The sequence below is a fragment of the Ammospiza caudacuta genome, chromosome 4 (assembly GCF_027887145.1).
Source record: "Ammospiza caudacuta isolate bAmmCau1 chromosome 4, bAmmCau1.pri, whole genome shotgun sequence".
Classification (NCBI taxonomy): domain Eukaryota; kingdom Metazoa; phylum Chordata; class Aves; order Passeriformes; family Passerellidae; genus Ammospiza; species Ammospiza caudacuta.
Window position 1 is genome coordinate 21,765,537 of NC_080596.1, and position 19,425 is coordinate 21,784,961.

The 19,425-nt window shown below is 43.2% G+C and overlaps 1 protein-coding gene across 1 annotated transcript in view; it reads right to left on the minus strand.

Annotated features, from left to right (window-relative positions):
- Positions 1 to 438: 438 nt before the first annotated feature.
- Positions 439 to 19,425, minus strand: part of ZNF827 (zinc finger protein 827) — a 98,619-nt gene continuing 79,632 nt past the window's right edge. Inside the window, exons 10-15 of the mRNA XM_058804308.1 lie at positions 14,064 to 14,201; positions 12,364 to 12,535; positions 10,717 to 10,883; positions 7,577 to 7,768; positions 7,305 to 7,482; positions 439 to 4,516 (exon numbers count right to left, since the gene is read on the minus strand). Coding sequence (XP_058660291.1) covers positions 3,709 to 4,516; positions 7,305 to 7,482; positions 7,577 to 7,768; positions 10,717 to 10,883; positions 12,364 to 12,535; positions 14,064 to 14,201 — 1,655 coding nt within the window. The 3' untranslated portion in view covers positions 439 to 3,708. The remainder of the gene's footprint in view (positions 4,517 to 7,304; positions 7,483 to 7,576; positions 7,769 to 10,716; positions 10,884 to 12,363; positions 12,536 to 14,063; positions 14,202 to 19,425) is intronic.

The window sequence follows — 19,425 nt, forward strand, 5'->3', positions numbered from 1 at the left end:
TTAGTTCATCTTCAAGGAAATTTCCTTGACTTAATTTGGTTTACTTCCAAGCAAGAGCAAGTACACCAAACTACTGCTTAAGGATCTGATTTGTTTGAAATGCTTGACTGAGCAGAGTGTGCAGAAGAGGAATTATCCCCCTTGCAGAACTGACCTGGAAGGCTGCCACAAGCACAGAGCCCACAGAGTGAAGGAGTCCTGGAGCTGTCCTCAGATTATTTGCTGTATTTTCTCATCAGGAGTGAGAGACAGAGCTTTCCTTTTCAATTTCAAAATTGAAGATTAATATCATTGATAAGAAGAAAAAAAGTGAAGACATTATCTTCTTGTCTTGTAGGAGAATCCTTTACCCCTCCCTCTAAATCAACTCTAAATATATTTAAGGTGAAAAAAAAAAGAGAGAAAGGAAAACCAAAAGAAACCAGAATATAGCCAACCTTTTTAATTAGAGTATATTGTACTTCCAAACTGGATACACTAGAAATTGGCAATGCAACATAAGATGCAAAGAAATATACCAGTTACTGTCAAAATGACCCTGTACAGCCTTATAATGCAAAAAGCTTTATACAATACAAATTTTTATTAATGTACACAAACCTTGACAGAATGATATTTGAACATAATACAACAAGTAAAAAAAAGAAGAAAGAAAAAAAGTGCTGAGAACTTTAACTGAATTACTGAATGGAAAAACACGCCAGCTTTCATTAAAGAATGCATAGTGAAAACCAGTATGAAATTACCTTTATGGTGGGGGGAATTTATCAGAACTGTTGGTCATTAATCAGTAGGGGGGACCTCTGGAGAACATTCCTGTCTTTAGTCTTGAACTGCAAACAAATTATTTTCATATGCAAGAGCTCTGATAAATAGGGTATTTTTTTTTTTTCTTAAAAAAATAAAAACCTCCTAACACACTTTTCCTTACAGAGAAAACTTCTATAACTTGCCAGAAAGAATGAATTTATCCTTTCCAAAGTGCTAAACAAATTTCCCAGGTACACTAAACATTGCCAGATCAGATACTGGTGCAGTGGAACATGGTCAAAACACGTGGTGGTCACATGCGGGCAGCTCGTTCTTGGAAGCTCCAGCCCCATTTAAACTGTCATTTGGATTAGGTACAGTGGCCTACAATTATAAAATTCCTCTTTCTTCTCCTTCCTGGACAGCTGTACCTTACCTGGAGTTGGTGTGAGAAACAAGCTTTTTGATTTGGGAGTGTTTGGTTTTCAGTGGTGTGGTCAGAGATACGCGTGTGGAGCGTGTTTTACAGAACTGGTAGAGCTGCTGGATACAGATTGCAGATTTCATGCTGTTAAGATAGCAACTATTTTATGCTCTGAGTACTTCCCAACACAGTATTTTCTATTTAGTCTGTGCTCCCAGGGAGGTGTGGCAGGAGCTCTGATGGAGTAAAGCATGGTGAGCAGGGCCCTGAGTTTGGTAAGTTGTTTACAGAGGTTTACTCGCAGTTTGGAGCAGCTGGGTTCTCTGCACTGCATAGACAGACCTGCCAAGTGCTCATCAGAACCAGAACTGTCTGCTGGAATGTAAACAAATGGTGAGACTTCTCTGTCCTGTAATTAATAATGCCAAAGGATAACCTGCTATGGTTTTGGATATTTCCCCCTTGTGACTAGCTTCCAGTATGGTAACAGGAGTGCGCAGATTAGGATGGGATGTCCTCCATATACAGGAAGAATTTGGTCATGACAGTGGAGAATGCTTGGCCATCTCAGTACAAAACAAATGTAGGAATCTTGCAAATAGGTTAAAGTGATGCAAGTTTTGCATCCAGAAAGTCTTTCTACACAAGCTTCATTTAAGAACTAATGAAGACTGAGTTACATTTCTACTTGTCCATATGGCCAAGAGCCCTTGTGGACAAGAAATGCCTTCCTGCACTGGGTCGTTGCTTTCCTACTGGGGTGGTTGGATCCCCCCCATCCCACAACAACCTGTAGAGGAAGTTCCTTCAGGACAGCACGAGGGTGGGCAGATAGCATGAAAGATGTGACTCAGGGCACCTCCTACAGTGGCTTGGCCAAGGGACAGGGAGGGGACTGTGGCAAAAGCTAGGTCAGACACTTCTAATAGCTGTAAAAGACAGCCAGATCCAAATCCAAGAGACACCACGGAAAACAGTAATTCAGTATGAAGGCATTCCTGTACATCACATGATCATTTTGAAAGGCTTCACATTTTATACTTCCAATTGTAAAACAGAGTGCTTTTAATCCCAGTCTTTCTTCCCACATATTAAGTTGTCTAAGGAACAGAAATCAATTAACGATCAGTTAGCTTCTCTTGCATTAAGATCGCTCTTGGCATTTTGAGATTAACAAAGGTTATACAACCAATCTACATTTGCTTCTTCCTGCAATAAAGTGCTACATATAACATGTCATTTTAATGACCACAAGTAGGAGCATTAAATAAGTACAAAGTTAGCTTCCTAGCAGGACACACTCTATCTGCCATCAACAGAAAGGAATAAAGTATTACTGATGACATGGAGGGGAGCGAGGGGACTGTCAAATTTGCAAGTACAATTGAAATACTGAGGGTATAAAAGAGAACTTTATGGTTCCAAAAGCATCTTTTTATAGCTTTATATTTCAAAGAAGTTACTGGTACCTTTTCAAATAAACAGTCTTATTAACTTCAGCCCACAATTTGTGTTTTTTTCTTTTTTTTTTTTTTTGCAAGTGAGAAACAAACTAGTGCAAGACTAAAGCACTGTGCAAAACTGCCTTTTTTTTTAGTCTGAGTATTTATACCCAGAATTTATCCATACCCTTTTTTAAATCCCCTTGTTGGATTTTTTTTCCACCATAGAATTCTAGTTATACAAGTTGTTCCTGCAAAGTAAAAGGTAACCACTGCATAATACAGTATATATATAATATTTATATGCCCTTTTAAAACAAAAGATGTATGCTGTGGCCCAGAGGCAGGTGTTTGACACAGCTGTGTAAGAGCTGAGAGTTGGGCCTGCTGTGTGGGTGTGTAGGCTGCACACACTGCATGTGTGTGGACATACACACTCTTTTCATTGTCATGCTCTCATCCTGCAGTGCTGAAAGCAACTTTTTTCCTCACCAGTTCTACCCCAAATCCTCAAACTTTGACGACTGAATACAAGGCATCAAACAACTGAAGGAAGCTGCAAACAGCACAGAAATAATACACCAGTTCTCCCCTGCCCCGCCCCAAACATCGCTCCTGAGCAGCTCCACGGTTCAGGGGGAGGCAGGGAGCGAGTGTGGAAAGGGGAAAAGAAGGATGATTAAAGAAGCCAATCCAAGGGATGTGCAAAAGCAATGTCATGGCACACTACAGGCAGCCTCTCTTCCACGCACCCGCACGCACACAAAGCCCAAAACTAAAATGCATCAATATGTCATCTTACAAGTGCTGATTGCCAATAAGGACACTCTTTTTTTTTTTTTTTTCAGCTTAACAAGACAAAATAGTTTCTTAGATAAAGAGTACTGGGAACATGCCTCTGAAGGTAGAAGTATGCAGTAGGTCACCTCTTGGAGATTTAATAAAGCAGCTTTCATGTCAATGCAATAAGTATACACACAGAGCCATTTGCTAAACCTTACTAATGATATAGTACAAGTGTTCGTTACCTTTGCAGCAATGTATAACCTGCTGGGTTCCTCGGGGGATTTTTGGTACAGAATGCAACTGCCCTCAGACAGTTTCTGCCCTTTCTGTTAGTCCAAGGTAGGCAAGGAAGGAGTGTTTAGGTGAAGAGGCACCTCCCGGCGCAGTCTGAGGTCTGGGTGGATGGAATGTGAGATCGTAGTGGTTTTTGGGGAAAAACATTGTTAAAGGGATAAGGTGGGCAAACTCTGAGTTCCAGTATTTATCGAAGCACAGGGAAGTGCCGTTGATGGCCAAGGCTTTCACTGCCAGGTTTGGCTCTGCCCCGCTGCCGTGTGCAGCCGACATAGCTACTGTTTGCAGAGCCTGGGAGGCAGACATGACTGAGAGGGGTGACAGAAGGTTCCTGGGGCTGATCGCTGGTAGGAGCGGACTGGCTTCCTTGGAGGTTGAATACTGGCCCTTCTTCTCCTCCTCAGAGCAGTCCCCGTTCTGGTGCTTCTTCACGTGGCGGCTGAAGACAAAAGGGTGGGTAGTCTTGAACAGGCACTCGTCACAGCTGAAGGTCTGGCGTGGAGCGTGCTTCAGTTTCTTGTGCAAGTTGAGATTGTCTTTGCGTTTGCAGCTGTAGCTGCACTGGTCACAGTGAAAAGGGCGCTCGCCAGTGTGGACACGCACGTGCTCGATCAGCTTGTTGGCCGTCTTGGACAGGTAGCCACACTGGTCACACTTGTAATGGTTGCCAAGGCGGTGCTCTCGGATGTGCATCTCCAGCTCCAGCTGGTTGGCTTTCACTGTCTGGCAGATCCGGCACTTGTACTCCATCTTGTAGTGAGTCTTCAGGTGGCACTCCATGGCTGCGGGGCGGTTCGTGGAGTAGATGCAGAACGGGCACCTGGCAACACAGCAAGGAAGGGCGGGGACAGAGAAAAGAGGAGTCACTCAGCTGGCAGACCTGCCTTCCTTCCTGCTTCAGCCCTGGCACTCAGCCCCTTTCTGACCTACTAAGGAGGAGAAAAAGGCACTCAGTTCTCCCTGTGAAGCCTCTTTCCGATATCTGGTTCACCTTGACACGTCTCTACTTAAAGGAGGTTTGCCCATTTAATGGCATTCCTAGGAAAGCATTGATTCACTCTGAAGGAGCATCCCTTTAACCTTCTGGCTTACCTTGATGGGGTCTTCCCCCAAAGCAGGCCGGGGAGTGCAGGGTGGGTGACTGATGCACAGGTACTTTGTGTAACCATTCCTAGTGTTTGCACGAAGTCACTTGGGCCATTTTTTTCCATTAAGAAGTGGTTTAAAGTGAGTGTTTACAGATGAGTATGAAAACAGCTGTTTAAGTAAAGATGGAATAAACTTGTAATACCACACGTACAGCAAAAGCTTAGGAATTCCCTTTTATGTGACCATGAACAATAAGCTTGCTGGGTATCCTGCTAGGAGCAGCTGAAAGCCAGGCTGTTGGAATGATTTGTAGGGACTCCCATTTCTGGGAGATGAGCTAGCCATGCTGAAAGGGGTGTGTGCTTGGCAGTGTGTGATGACAGCCGCCACTGCCATGGTGGAAATTGCTCCTGTGTGGGAACAGGATGTGGCTTCTTACTCACAGCAGCAAGCGTCCGGCCTGGGGTGGACATGGCAAAGGGCCTCACCCCAGTTCCTGAGCCAGGAGAGGCCAAGAAGGGTAGAGGAGGGAATCGTGGAAGTTTGGAAAGAAGCCTGAGCTGCATGCAGAACAAGCCTGGCCACCCACCAAACCCCAAACAAACCCAAAACAGTTGCTTGGAGCAGCTGAGAGGAAGTTGGTGGGGACAGCTCCCTGCCAGGGGTCTCTGCTGCAGTGAACCAAGCACGCACCTTCCACATGGAGCTGGTGAGCTCAGAGAGCCAGGCTGAGTAAAAACTTACAGCTAAGGCAGCTGGCTGCTGTCTTCCAGCATCCCTAGCTGCCACACATCTGCATTCACTGTCTAGCAGGTCTGCTAATTGTGTTCTGGCATTTTGGGTAATTTCTAAGCTGAGATTCTCTCTCTCCCTATGTGTGTTTTCCTTGCTACATCTGGTTGCACTTACAGCTATAATAATGATCTACAAGTTAATCAAGAGATTTTTGAGGAAGGTGAGTAATAACAGGAGGACAAAGAGATACAAAAACACCTGGACACATTTCCTGATGCACATCAAGTACTCTGATCCAGAGAGGGACCTGTCACTGAGGCTTCTAATGTGATTATCTCTTTCACCAGAGGACTTGGCTGTCAATGCACACATACCTCTCCTGGGCTGGGTGCTCTCTGGATCAGAATCTCAGATTTTGACCTGGAGCTGGAAGAATCATGTTTTTTTTCTCTTCCCCCACAGCAAACAGGAGACAGAAAAATACAATTTACTTAGATCTCTTCAGGCTCTTCTGGATGCCTTAAAAAAAAATAAATCAGAGCTTTTTCTTAGATGCAGCTTTCAAGGTACCTAATTATTACTCGAACTGGGCAGGAATATAGACTGAGAAACCCATTCTGTTGGGAAGACTTGAGTCATATCATGGTCATGGTTTTTCCTTGGTAAAAAGAACAGATTTTACACAGCTTAAACCAAATGTGCATTAGACAACTGGTCTGTATTCCAAGGCAGACATCCCGTCGTTCTGACACAGCGCTTGTTTCTCAATCTGGTCTTCTTTCCACATTCAGTCATCTCATCTCAAGTGACCACAGATCCCAGTCTGTGGAACTACTGAGCTGCAGACCAGAGGCTGCCTGGCAAACAGGACCAGTTTTCCAAAGCTGCACGCGGTAATGTTGGACACGGTGTGCTCCTCGTGTCCCAGCCACAGCACACGGACACCAGCCTGAGCAGCAGGAGCTGGGAGCCCTGTGCTGAACCCCAGCTGGGCTCCCAGTGCTTCCAGCCTTTATGCCTGCAGCAGCTGGACCAGACAGAGGCCAGGGATGTGCCTCTTCCACAACATCACACTGCCTGCCCAGAGACAAGCGTTTGGCCCCAGCAGCCCCTCCTTCCCTCAGGGCTCGGATTTTGACATAAGGGCACACTCATTCTCTAGAAACACTGCTCTGCACCAAAAGACCCTAAAGATACCACCACAGCCAAAACCAAAGGGCTTTTCTCTCAAAAGACTCTATTACTTGTTACATGTTAATTTATACAATAGTGATTGTTGTGGGGCATGCAAACAAAGCAGGAAGCATCCAAGTTACTCATTCTTGGAGAGAAATGAATTTGGATTTGAGTATACAAAGGCTATAACCTTTAAGGTTGTAACTTCATACCTAGAGGCTGTACAGGATTTAGTTTCTTTGAGCCAGGTGCAGAATAGAGCCTGTGCTGGGAGCTTCTTTTTGCTCTGATGCCTTGGAAAAAACCCTTATTTTGCCAAAAGCTCTTTGCAGTACTGCTTCATTCTCTGCAGGACCCATCACATACTGTTACCTCTTTGACTTGAATGGGGAAAGGAGCACAGTTTGTTAGAGCTCCTCTGCTGCTAGGTTACCAATCTGCTGTAATGATGCAAGCCTGAAGGACAGGCCTTGGGTCATCTAAACACAAGAAAGCCCCAAATCTGGATTATTAGTTAACCAACCCCTTTCTGACTGACTTCTTTTGTCCTATCCCCACAGTATTAAGGTGCTTAACACAGTAAAAGTTTGTGTACTTGCTTTCCTTACTTGAGCCCACCGGTGGGGACAGTGTGGCATTTCTTGTGCTCCAGTAATTGCTCAGGTGTCTTCATGAACTTGTGGCACACGTCACACTCGAACATCCGTGTGATCAGGTGGATTTGCAGGTGACGCTCAAACATGTTTTTTGTTTTGCAGACAAAGTTACAGAAAACACATTCAAAGCCTGAAAAATAGAACAGCAGAACTTAGTCCTTACCCTGTGGCCAGATTGACTGCATGGAGAGTGGGAGTTTGTATTTGTTAAACAAATTTTTTACCTTTCTCTGACTTCTCTTCAGTGTTCACTGAGGTCTGACTACCAGGCACTACAGAAATGACCAGTAGGTTGTTTGACCCCTTGGATTTTGGGGCTATATCTGCATCTTCTTTGCTGTTGGCAGAGTCACTCAGTGCTGACAGCGAAGATGAAGATGGACTGTTAGACTCACTGGGTGTCTTCCTCTCTTCAGCTGAAAAACAAAAAACAATAACTAGTTCAGCAGATTAGATGGAGTCTCCATGATTCTGTTTTAAACTTCAGGAAGTACTTATATTCAGAGTTAATTCAAAACAAGTCTGAAATTAATTGAGCTGATTAAAAAAAAAACAAACATTTTTGGGCCTGTTTCCTTTTTATTAGTGTTTAACCACAATACATCTCTCAGTTTATCCTGCAACTGAGTGCTTCTGTGATGGTAGAGGGAAGGGATCATACAATTCTACCTCATTACTGGACTGAAAAGAATCCCAGGAAAACACTTTGATTACTCCGAGTTCAAAAGCTTGTCACTCAGAAAGGGAACAGAATTTCTGTGGGTTTGAGAGGCAGAAACCAAAAGTACTTACTGGTCCAAGCTAAACTTCCCCCACCTTTCCATTTATGTGGGTCCAGTGAGTAAATTTGGGATGAAGGGCAAACAAGAATAATCTCCCTCACTGTACTGAAGAGCACCCTCAGTAATCATTGCAGAGGTAACAGTGTGGTCTCAAGATTTACATGTTTTTATTAGAATCTCCTTCAAAGCTAATTGAAAAGCATGTTATTTAACTGGACCTAGAGATAGAGCTTCTTTATGGAAGAAAGAAAGAAAGCATCAGAACTTTCTTATGTGTGCAATAAATGTATGAAGTCCAAATCCCAAGTCCTATCACACACTAGAACTGAACGAGAGAGAGAGTTCCCATATGACAACTGCCATGAGCCAATGAGGCAAGGATGGGCAAATTATTCCCTCCCACCCATGTCCTGGTGGGAGGGAATTATTTGCCCATCCATGAGAGCTGTGTTAAGAGGAGACTTCACTAAAACTTCAAATTCTCCATGTGATACAATCCCCTGATCAAGGCCTCTGCAAACAGCAGCACCTGTGTATTTAACTTTAAACTGAGTGGCACCTTTAAGATAAAAACATAGGAATTCACTAATGAAATCTGATGACCTGAGCTGCCAAAAGGGAGGATGACTGGATATCATACAGAAAGATTCACTGACCTTGGGGACAAGAGTAATACAAATGGAATGAAATTTAATAGCACAGAGAACAGGTTATGACCTGAAGGGCCAGTAACAAGAATTTTTGCTACAAATGAGAAGTGCTTAGGTTGGAAACAGTCAAGGAAAACAAAAGCAGAATTGGAGCAGTACAAGGGATGAATATGAGCAATCAGTGTTGGGGAGCCTTCAAGGAAGGTAAATATGATCACAGAATGTTATTGTGTCACCTATTCCCAGTAGCTGCTGCTGGTTTGTACTGCCACCACTGCTTATTTCATTTCAGCATGTACAGCTGTGATTGCATATGTCCAGAACAGGGGTTCCAACAAGAACACGTGCAGTGAGGGATTGGTACAGCAGGAAAACTGTGTTCCATATAGGAAAAGGCTCAGTGTACATTTAGAGGGCACAGTGTTGTTCTCCAGAAATGTACTAAGGGAATAAATACTGTGGAAGGAGGGATGAAAGGTGGAGGTGGAGGGAGGAAAAGGAGGACTCCTGTTTCAGATTGCGGGCAGTTCTGGACAAGAACAATGTATCTGTACTCTGATTATCACTATGACACACATTGGAAATTTTGAAAAGGTCCCTAATCTTTAATGCAAGAAGCTGCCTGTCTCTCAAAATAGTTCATTTAAAACAATGCTCCTTCTTTGAAGGCATATGCCATATCCTCACAAACAGCCCCTTTATGAACTGGCAACATCACAGGATAAGGAACTGGAGTCAAGTGACCCAGAAAATCCATCCTATTTTTAACTCTGTATTTGCCATATGTGTGAACATTTGGCTGAATCACCAGCTGAGGGGCTCACTTGGGCAGGGTGAAGGAAGAACAAGGGGGTTTTGCCTATCATCAAAAGACAAGTGGCAGTTTCAATCTTTTAGCCACAACAGGAAAATACAGCAGAGCACAGCTCACTTTTGAGCTCTGAGGCTTTTCACATAGCTGTGGGTGGTGCTTCTTATTTGCCTTGAACTCCTCTTTATGAAGTGAAGTAGTGCTGAGAGCTATGCTGGCATAAAATCCCTTGAGAGCTTTCCAGTAGTTCATATTTCTGTGGTTCCATTTAACTTATGTATCTGTGAACACAACCAATTGTATTCCTCTCTCCCCTCTTCTTCATCCCTCCTGTTTTCCCAATTTTATTCCTGGTAGGACAAGAAAAGCAATTTAGTGATGGAAAAGTTGTGCTGGATGCAATCAGGTTCTGTATTGTAAATACAACTGTGACTAGTTCGTGGCAGCAAAAATGCTTCTGCCTGGTCTTATAAAAGAAATTAATTAAGAAGATTCCAATTTTCTTCTTAAATTATGCCAGACTTCATTAGCTGGACCAAGCATATGGAGCTTGTTTGAAAACTGCTATTGCTCTTATCCTTGGCTATTAAGTGAGCAGGACCAGGGAGCTATTTAATATAAAGTACATTTATGGTATTGCTGAATCACAGTGTCAACTAAACATCAGCATCAAATTCCAAACTGATGGACTGGGGGGGCAAACAGAGAGAGGAGCAAAGCTCAACAAAATGTTTATTTCAGACTTAGAGCTAGGTATGCACAATTAGCCCTCAAAGTCACCTTATCATCGCTCAAGTCAAAGCAGGATTTTGATGAAATAGTAAACCAGAACAACAAATGAAATATTTGACTGACTCCAGCAGGAGAGGGGATTTGGGGGATAAGGGGAATAGGAAGAAGAAGGGCTAAGTAGTCCTTCATTTATTTCACTAAGCTTGAAAATTGATCTGCACTACCAGATTATTTGCCTGGCTGGAGTCCAATTCACTTCAACTTTGAGAGATCAGGCCTTAATTAACAAGCATTTCAGTGAAAGCAGAGTGCTAATGGCAAGTGTGAAGGTTGCACCTAAAAAGCAAGGAAGAGAGAGATCACTGCAGCTGGGAGAGAGAGATCATCACCTGTGTGCTTGCTGTTGACATGAGCCTTCATATCTGCCTCTTCCATAGTGACAAAATCGCACGCCGTGCAGCAAATGGAGAACATCCACTGCTCCTTGTCCACGTGGAGGGACATATGACTGACAAACTGGACATTCATCTCTGTCTCAAACCCACACACATGGCAGCTGCAGGCAGAAGAGAGTTCAAGAGTAAAAGAAACATTAAAAACCAAATCACAAACAGAAGCCTATTGCCTTTCCCCAAATTTGTAAGAGGAAACTCACACCACAGTTTTCTGCTCTTCCTCGCTGCTCAGTGTTCACTGCAAAACTCTTTTGTCTGCTGAACTGCCTTTGAACTGATGGCCATGCCAATGTGATTAAGGGCAGGCACAATGCAACAATCCTGTACATGCTATAATGATGCTAAATAATCATAAAGTTAATTAAAAACTACAGATTCCAGATGCTGTGCATCACCTAACTGATTCCTTTGGGCAATAAGAGGCACTGCAGCTTTGCCAAGATGTTTAGTACAGCTGATACACTGACAAACAGAGAGCTTGCTGCACACTCCAGGAGTGATTTTCAAGCCCTGGAATGGTTCCCATGCCAAACTGGGATCTTGTGCAAAACTGCCTGGCAGTTTCAGTGTAAGCAAGTAAAAATGGGCTCAAACATTTCTTATGCTTGACTGGAAAACAGCAGTCTTCAGCTATGCAAATAATTAGCAGGGATACAGATTTTGCAGCCAGCACATAAACAGGGTGATACTGAGAGGCTGTGGAAAGGACCCTTTAATTTAACTTTCTTTGCAGAGTCCTCCTCTTGCTTTGATTAGGCCATTAACATTTAAAACAAGCCAGAAAGATTGGAAAAGGCATATACTCCAGGGCACTATTTTGTTTTCCCAAGGGGAAGCACTAGATAATCTAATCCAGCAGGTCTCATTTATTTCTTACTTCTATGATTTTGTAATTAAATCTGCTCTTGGCACTTTGACTAAAAGTAAGAGTGATTTGGTAATCTGCTTGGCCACTAGAGTGCACATCACAGTTTGCAGAGTGCACAACAGTGCATATAATAAGAAGAATGTCTAAATATCCATTTTATCTGGGCAATTCCTTTCAAGTTTTTAGGCAAATTCTCCTAAAGGTTTTCTTTCTTTCACCATGTTGGTCACAGAATGTATATCCTTCTAGCAAACAGAGGAAATGTGTAGATTGATAAACAATTCTTGATAACACTTTAAAGCTATTTGATTTCATGGATTTGGCTGAAGACAAGGGAGCAATCAGAGGTGACTGGAAGCACTGGGCTTTAGATTTGCTGTGAATCCGTGTACCTGATGGGGTGTTTCCAAACACAAAACTTAAAGGAACACTGCTTAAAAAGTTAGAGGGGCTTCTAAGAGCCCAGCTGCCTCACAAAGCGACTTAAAACACCCAACTCCACAGCAAACCCCCGAGTCCTTCCCAACAGCCAGCCAAGTCAGACAGCAAAAAGCAGCCAGCCGGGGTTCCCTGCTCATCCTAAGCCAGATCCAGGCAGGACAAATGCTGCAGCCATGGCTCCAAGCCCGCAGCCCCAGGAGGGTGGCCCTGTCCCACGCCCTCAGCAGGCACACAGGGCAGTGCCTGGTGCCCAGCCCCTGGCTGGGGCTCACCTGTAGTAGTAGGGGTGCTTCTTTCCATCGCTGCCCTCGGCCGTGACGGCGCTGACGATGTCCTCGGTGTCGGTGCTCACCAGCTTCACTGAGTGCACCGTCAGGTGCTGGTTCAGGTTAGCACGGCACTTTGCAGCATAGGGGCACAAGTGGCATTTGTATTTTCTCTCCTCTGAAAAAAGGAGCAGAGAGATGTGAGTGTCTACCTCAGCCTGAAGGCAGCTGCTTTGAAAGCTGCCAGTAACCAAGCGTGCATTCCTTTGGGTTTCTCCAAGCGGCTTTCAGGATGAGGCACTTTGGAAGCTCAACATTTTACAAGTTTATAGGAGTCCACAGCAATTACTCAAAAAAACCCCTCAACTAATTTGAAAGTAGTTTAGGGCAAGCTTTTTTAATTTGCTCTACCATTTGTAGTCGGATAATATAAAACTTTATAAACTGGAAAACTGGGGCAACTGCTGTTCTGGGAGCTGCAGCAAAGCCAGTGGAGAAACAGGTCAATAGTCTACAACCACTTCCTTTACCCAGCATCTTTTATTCGATTTTTGGACTTATTGTGGAGGTTGCCCATGCAATCGCTTGCAGAAAGCTGATAGTTGATGATTTTTTATTAAAATCCGATGGTAGGAGGAAGGGGAACACTGTATATCATCAGTCCAGCTCTAAAAATGAGCTAATGAAAAAGCTCACTCAAAGAACAGTGGAAAAAATAATTCATCATGAGTTTCTGATGCTTCAAAATTTTAAATATTACTCTTTTTTATTTTAAATTAATAATTTCTAGATCCTGGCAGCACAGGTTTCATGCACGCGCCAGGCTGCACTGTGTGAAGTGTTGATTAAAATTACCAAACATTATGATTATGTCTGCTTTTACAACCTTTCCCTTTGAGGGTTTGCTCCTCTAAAACTCAAATATAATGCTAGAAGTGTGAGGGGAAAGGCATTCTATAAAGCAGCTTAGGACTAAGGAAACCCCACTAGACCATGGAGCATCTGAGCCTTTTCAGGATGGATCTGCTGGATGGCTCAACATACACTGGCATTACACCAACAGGATTTCTCAGCACTACATGGGAAATTCTTGCTTCCAAGTGTCATTTTATGCAGTGCACCTCAGCAGGCTGGCAGAGTGCATCTTCCTTATAAAAACTCTGTTTGTCTCAGCTGATTTGAAGCAGATTCACTTCAAGAAAGTTGATTTGGGGTAGAACCGCCCCTGTTCCTCTCAGAACTGTATGATGACAGCAAAGATGAATGAGTTATTCAATTCTTTCAGTTTCACAGATCTAAAACAGCAAAGCCAAATTTTTTGTTGTTCAGTGACACTTGAAAAGTTCATCAGGTGAATGATATTTCTGTCCAAAAAACCTGCAAATCCGTCAAAAAAAAAAAAAAGGCTGTGCCCTCTCTTCAGAACTCCACTACCAAGCTTGGTTATCAGTTGGTGTCTAGAGTCTGATCTGCTGGAACCTGGACAAACTTGAATCAACAGGAGAAATTTCATGTAGGCTGCAAAGAAATCAAATGTTCACTCCCTCAGCCCACTCTGACATTGTGTCCTGCTCCTGTGCTTGGCTCTGCCCCAGGTGAGCCAAGGATGGCTCACACACTCCTCTCCTTACCATCTTTCTCCTCCCTAAAACAAACCCCAGGGAATTCCCAAGTGCTGTGACCAGCACAGGCAAGCCCTGCCTTACCTGTGTGCAGCGAGAGGTGCCGGGACAGAGTCTGCTGGCGCCCAAACACTTTTCCACACACGTCACAGGGAAACAGCTGGTCGTTAAATTTCCAAGATGGCAATCCATTTCCCACCTCCAGCCCCAGCTTTTCTGTTTCTGTGCCAAAAAACACAAAAGCATCTTCAGAGCTCTGAAGACTTGCAGATTTCATTCAGTAGAGCCCTGTAGGCGTCATATAAAATGCAGCCCTTTGGCGGCGTGCTGTGTGATCTGGCACATGAGTTCATTTAGAAAGGAAACTCCCATTGCTGGAAAGGAAATGAATCTTTCATACAGCATCTTTCATACACACTCCAAAGCAGAATGCTGAGCCAAAGTGTTCTGGACATAGGCACAGGCAAGGAGTTGAACCAGGTTATGTACAGAGAGAAAGTCAAGAGTGAGCAGGCCAAGCATTAACCTCTAATTATGGTTTTGTGGAACAGCCACTCCTTTGGCTTTTTCAGTCACCCACCTTTGCCTGGTGCATGAAGAAGCCTGGTCTGAGATGGTCTATCTAACACTGGATTATTATTCAAAGCTGAATAAAGATTTTCAGATAATTTCTTTTCTCCTGAGCAGGAATTCTTGCTACACAGAATGACAGAATCATTTAGGTAGGAAAAGACCTCTAAGATCAAGTCCACCCATTAACCTAGCATTGCCAGGTTCATCACTAAAGCCATGTTCTAAAGTGCCACATCACACACACACGAGCAGTGTGACTCTGAAGAGCAGAGGATTGCCCAGACAAACATTAAAACAAAAGGACACAGCATCCCAGTATATGGCTGACATCCAAGGTAGACTCTACCCAGCACCGCTGTCCTCTGGCACCAAAATCCCCAGCAGCTTAGAGGACCACTGAAAAACTGTGACCTAGAGTGAGCTATTATCTTTTAATAAGTGGTTTTAATTGTTTCAGGAACAGACAGAGTCTGCAATACAGAAAAAAAGAAACCCCACAGAGCATAGAGCACAAATATGAAAGCACTTTGTAAGGAAGTCGAGAGAAAGGGACTGGGAATGAAGAAGAGGGAAAAAGGTTAAACAATGCTTCAAGAAGTTGAAAGCATGGCCAGTTTTGTGGACAGAATGGAGCAAAAAGCAGGTAGAGGCTGGGGAAAGCAGCCTCTACCTAAAACAATAAGAGAAAGAGCATCAGCAAGTCTTGAGTAAAAAAATATCCTGTGCAAGGGTCCTGTTCCCTGAGGAGAAGGGAGTCAGTAAGAGGTGCACAGACCTACAAGGGCACTTTTTAAACACAGCAACCAGTAGTGAGGAGCTTGGTGTAATTGTTCTAGTGCCACTGGAAGGAAGGATGGCACTGGCAGAGCACCTTTCCCCAAACCAGCACCACCTCTGGGATCACTGCCCAGGACAAACTCCACCAGCACGTGTGAGCATGAACATGCCCTGATGGAGGAAAACCACTTGGGCTGGCATTTCCAGCTAAATGGGGGGAGAGGAGCTGGGGACAGGGTTCAAAAACATTATGGTGAGCATAAGTGAACGTGGTGGAGTTTGGTACAAACACCAAAATCTTCATCCCATGAAACACTGAGGAATAAACACCCCCCTGCACTGGCAGCCCCTCCCTGACAGTTAGCTACCATGCAGATGTGACTACCATGGCTGAGAGAGTCTGTCCTTCAGAGAGAGATTTTCACACAGCTCCACTGTGGTTTAGGCAAAGAGCTGTCAAATACTGTATTTAATTTAAGCAATAATAAAAACAATGCCTCATTTGGGGCAGAGAGTCCACACAGCAATCTCAGCAAATTTAGGGCTGGCCATACTTGCCAGCCCCTTCTCCACTGCTGTTTCATTCTCATGTGACCCTGTAATATGTACAATATTCACAGCAGAGGAATTCTGAGCCACCTCTGAGTGCTGCCATCCAACAAAACATTTTTCTTAAAAACATTTCTAGTTAGAAAACAAGTTCTGCCTATTCAAAATACCCATTTTGTGAAATTAAAAAGGAAGACATCCCCCCTCCCCTAAGGGCTGTAAGTGACCCATAACCTCTAAGAACTTCAATAAAGAAGGATTCTTTTTTCTTGCTACCCTTGAGTTCCAAACAATGGAAAAATCTGACTCTGTGGTAGCGCTACAGATGTTTCAGCAGAGCTTTTGGAGTACATAATCAAAACAGGGCTTCAAATGAGGAAAATAGTAATAATTATAAGAGAAGGTCACAAGGGTTTAGGTTGCTTCAATATGGCCACAACAAAAAATGAATTAATTGGGACATGTACCAAACATGCAGGCTCAATTAAGTAAATAAGTCTCTTAAAAATTCATTTCAGTATTAGTCATCAGCCCTCTTTTATCTCTTAAGAAAAAGAAATATATCTTGTTCCCTATGAGGGATTGTCCTGGGAAGTTCATGGGAAGCTGGGAAAATAGCAGCTTTCTGATTATGTCAAACTGGTGACAGCCAGTCCCTTGCAAAGCAGCTGCATATTTTTCATTGATGCAAAAGAGGACACTGAGGTGATTTGAAAGTCCTTCTGTTTACTTAAAGATGCATCTGTGGAGTCATAACTACAGTGCTTCCTCCTTCTGACTGAATCTTCTCTCTGCAGCAAAGTGCTTTTTCTATTCAGCAGCTTTTTAGTTTGTTCATGGCAAACCAGAGCTGGTCTCTTGCAACAGGAGCCTCAGCACTTTGTGAAAGATTTCCCAGCTCCAAGGAAAACCACCCATTTGCACCCATCCTACCCTCTGGGCAAGCTTTGGGGAAAAAGCATGCTGGAAACAGCAGCTCTGTGTCCATGCACTGGTCCAGAAATCTTCCCAGAACATGCCTGGCACCTGACCTCACCAGGGAGGTCAGGCGAATCAACTTCTACATTCATTCCTTGGGCTCTGGTTTTAATTAATTAATTAATTAATGCCCGGGAATGGTGTTTTCTGGGGAGTGAGTACAGGCCCAGTGACTCCAGGACCACAACACTGGGCTGTGCAGTGCTCTCTGTGCATGCCCAAGCCCTGCTCCCAGGCAGTCACTACCTTACACAGGGGCCAGGAAGAAGATGGACTGAGATGGACTATAAATAATAAATCACTGTTGTGAAAGATGTCTCACAGAAATCCATTGTTCACCATGACATCCCCTATACTAAAATGAAATGGAAAACAAAAGGAGAGAGGAAAAAAAAAAGGACTTGATACAAGATTTCTGCTTTAAATATCCACAGCAAATTCCAAAACTCCTATGTTAGAAAGTCATACAAGACAAAGTTATATTGAAATTATTAAGCAATAGATTGCATTTCTGCGTGAGTTTTGGAGTTTAAAACAAAATATGCTCAGTAAAATGAAAGGCCTCCAACTTCTCCAGTACAACATTAAAAAGAAACAGAAGGATTAAAGCTCAGGATATTACAAAGCTAGTGATAAAATTATTTTGAAATAACTTTGCATAGAACACTTAAGAGCTAAGAATCTTATGTAAAGGTAAGACTTAATAAATATAGTGAAATACATCTTTATGGACACCTTTCCTGCCCCCCTGCATGACTTGGTATCACTCCCCTTCTAGCCACAAGTCAGCTTCATGATGAGTAGCTGTGAAGAGCTGATCATCTAAGGAGTTTAGGAACTGCCACCATTTGTATTTGCTCTGAGATGAGGACATCAACTGCAGAAACATTGTTCTGTGCCTCCTCTTCCCCTTCCAAACAGATTTAATTTCTGGCAAACAAAGCACTGCAGCTTAAGAGTCACCATTTTCCCCTTTCCTGAGGTGTTGGGCATACTTCTGAACACATGTGTATTTTCAGTTCTTACATTTACTAAGTAACCTTTTCCTCTTCCTCTCCAACTGGTGATATCAATACAGAGGGTGTGTTAACCACCCCTGCTGAGAAGTCTTTATCCTGCTTTCTGTCAGGATATGCTTGGAGAGAGGACACCATAGCTGGTGGAAGCTGTAACTGAAGAAGAGGACAAGGCATGACCTGAATACAAAAGTGACTGTCTGGAGTCACCCAATCAGCCTTGTGACTGCTGGTGGCTATGAGGCTCAAGAACTCGCCAGGGACTGCCTTTGGACTCTCATGTTTTGATTATTTATTTTCTTTTACATTGGTGTACTTGTCAATTACTGCTTCACAGTGTTTTATGCTACATTATGTTTTAATATGCTGCCCAATGCCCTGCCCAACTTCATCTCTTTATACAAACAACGGAAAGAATGAAACCACTATTTGGGAGAGAAAGACAAGCCTAAGAAGACAAACAAAAAGTGTGGTGAGCTATCATTCAAAGATAAATTCATGTTTATAACCTTTGCTGGTTACTGTCTGCTCTCACATCCTGTAACTCACTTAGAACAGCTGCTTCTCTGTTTTACCCTCACACCTCCACAGACCTTGGAAGCAACCAAATCCACAAGGGTAGATCCTTATGGTCAGATGGAATCCCATGGATACAAATGAAATAGACTGTTCTCTGCAGTAAGTATTCCATGTAGAGATGGGATTGAGAGGTGCTGATAAACCTTAACATGGAAGGTCAAAATTCCTTTTCTGTCCATTCTTCTGGAAGTGTATGTCAGGGTTATATTTTAGGTTATTCAGACAGTTTGACACCACACAAATGGTCAAGGAGAAACCAGGCCAGTAATTTTGAAAATTAAATGAGCAGAAATCCTGTGAAAATAGAGTGGTTAGAGTGTTTTCAATAAATGCTGTTTGCAGGCCACCAAACCAAAATTAATAAACTGACTAAGAAACAGTGGACAAGGTAACCAGGGATCTGTGAGCTCATGGCAAGAGGATGAACACTCCTGTGCAATGTCCAACAGCAAGGCATCTCACTTTGCTCAGAAGGGTTTGGGACACTAAACAATCATCTGGTGACTTTTGGCTGCTCCCAGCCTGAGGTGAATTGCTGCTTTGTCCTTTGGGATCTGCCAAGTATCCCACATTTACACAAGAGGTAAATCCACTGCATGCAGCTCTACAGGAATGTCAGACAAACTTGCTCCATTAGTAAGGTTATGTCTGTTTAGTTATGTCTAAAAGACACAAACTTCAAGAAATTATTTACTCAGAAACAAGGTATTAAGGTCAGATAATCGTGCAAACATTGCTTTAAAAACATTTATTTGCTCAAAGAAATTTTCTTTCCTTCTTCTGTCTGCATTTATCTATCTTATTATAGAGTCTTCCTATTTCTGCAGTGTTCCCATCATCAAAGATGCATTTTATTGCTTTGGAGTCTTCCCCTTACATGTTCATCCATCACCTCTGGCAAGCATACTGTATTTAAAAATTGAGAACTCCTTTTATGAAATATGTAATTATGGCTCTGTTGCAAGCTTGTTTGC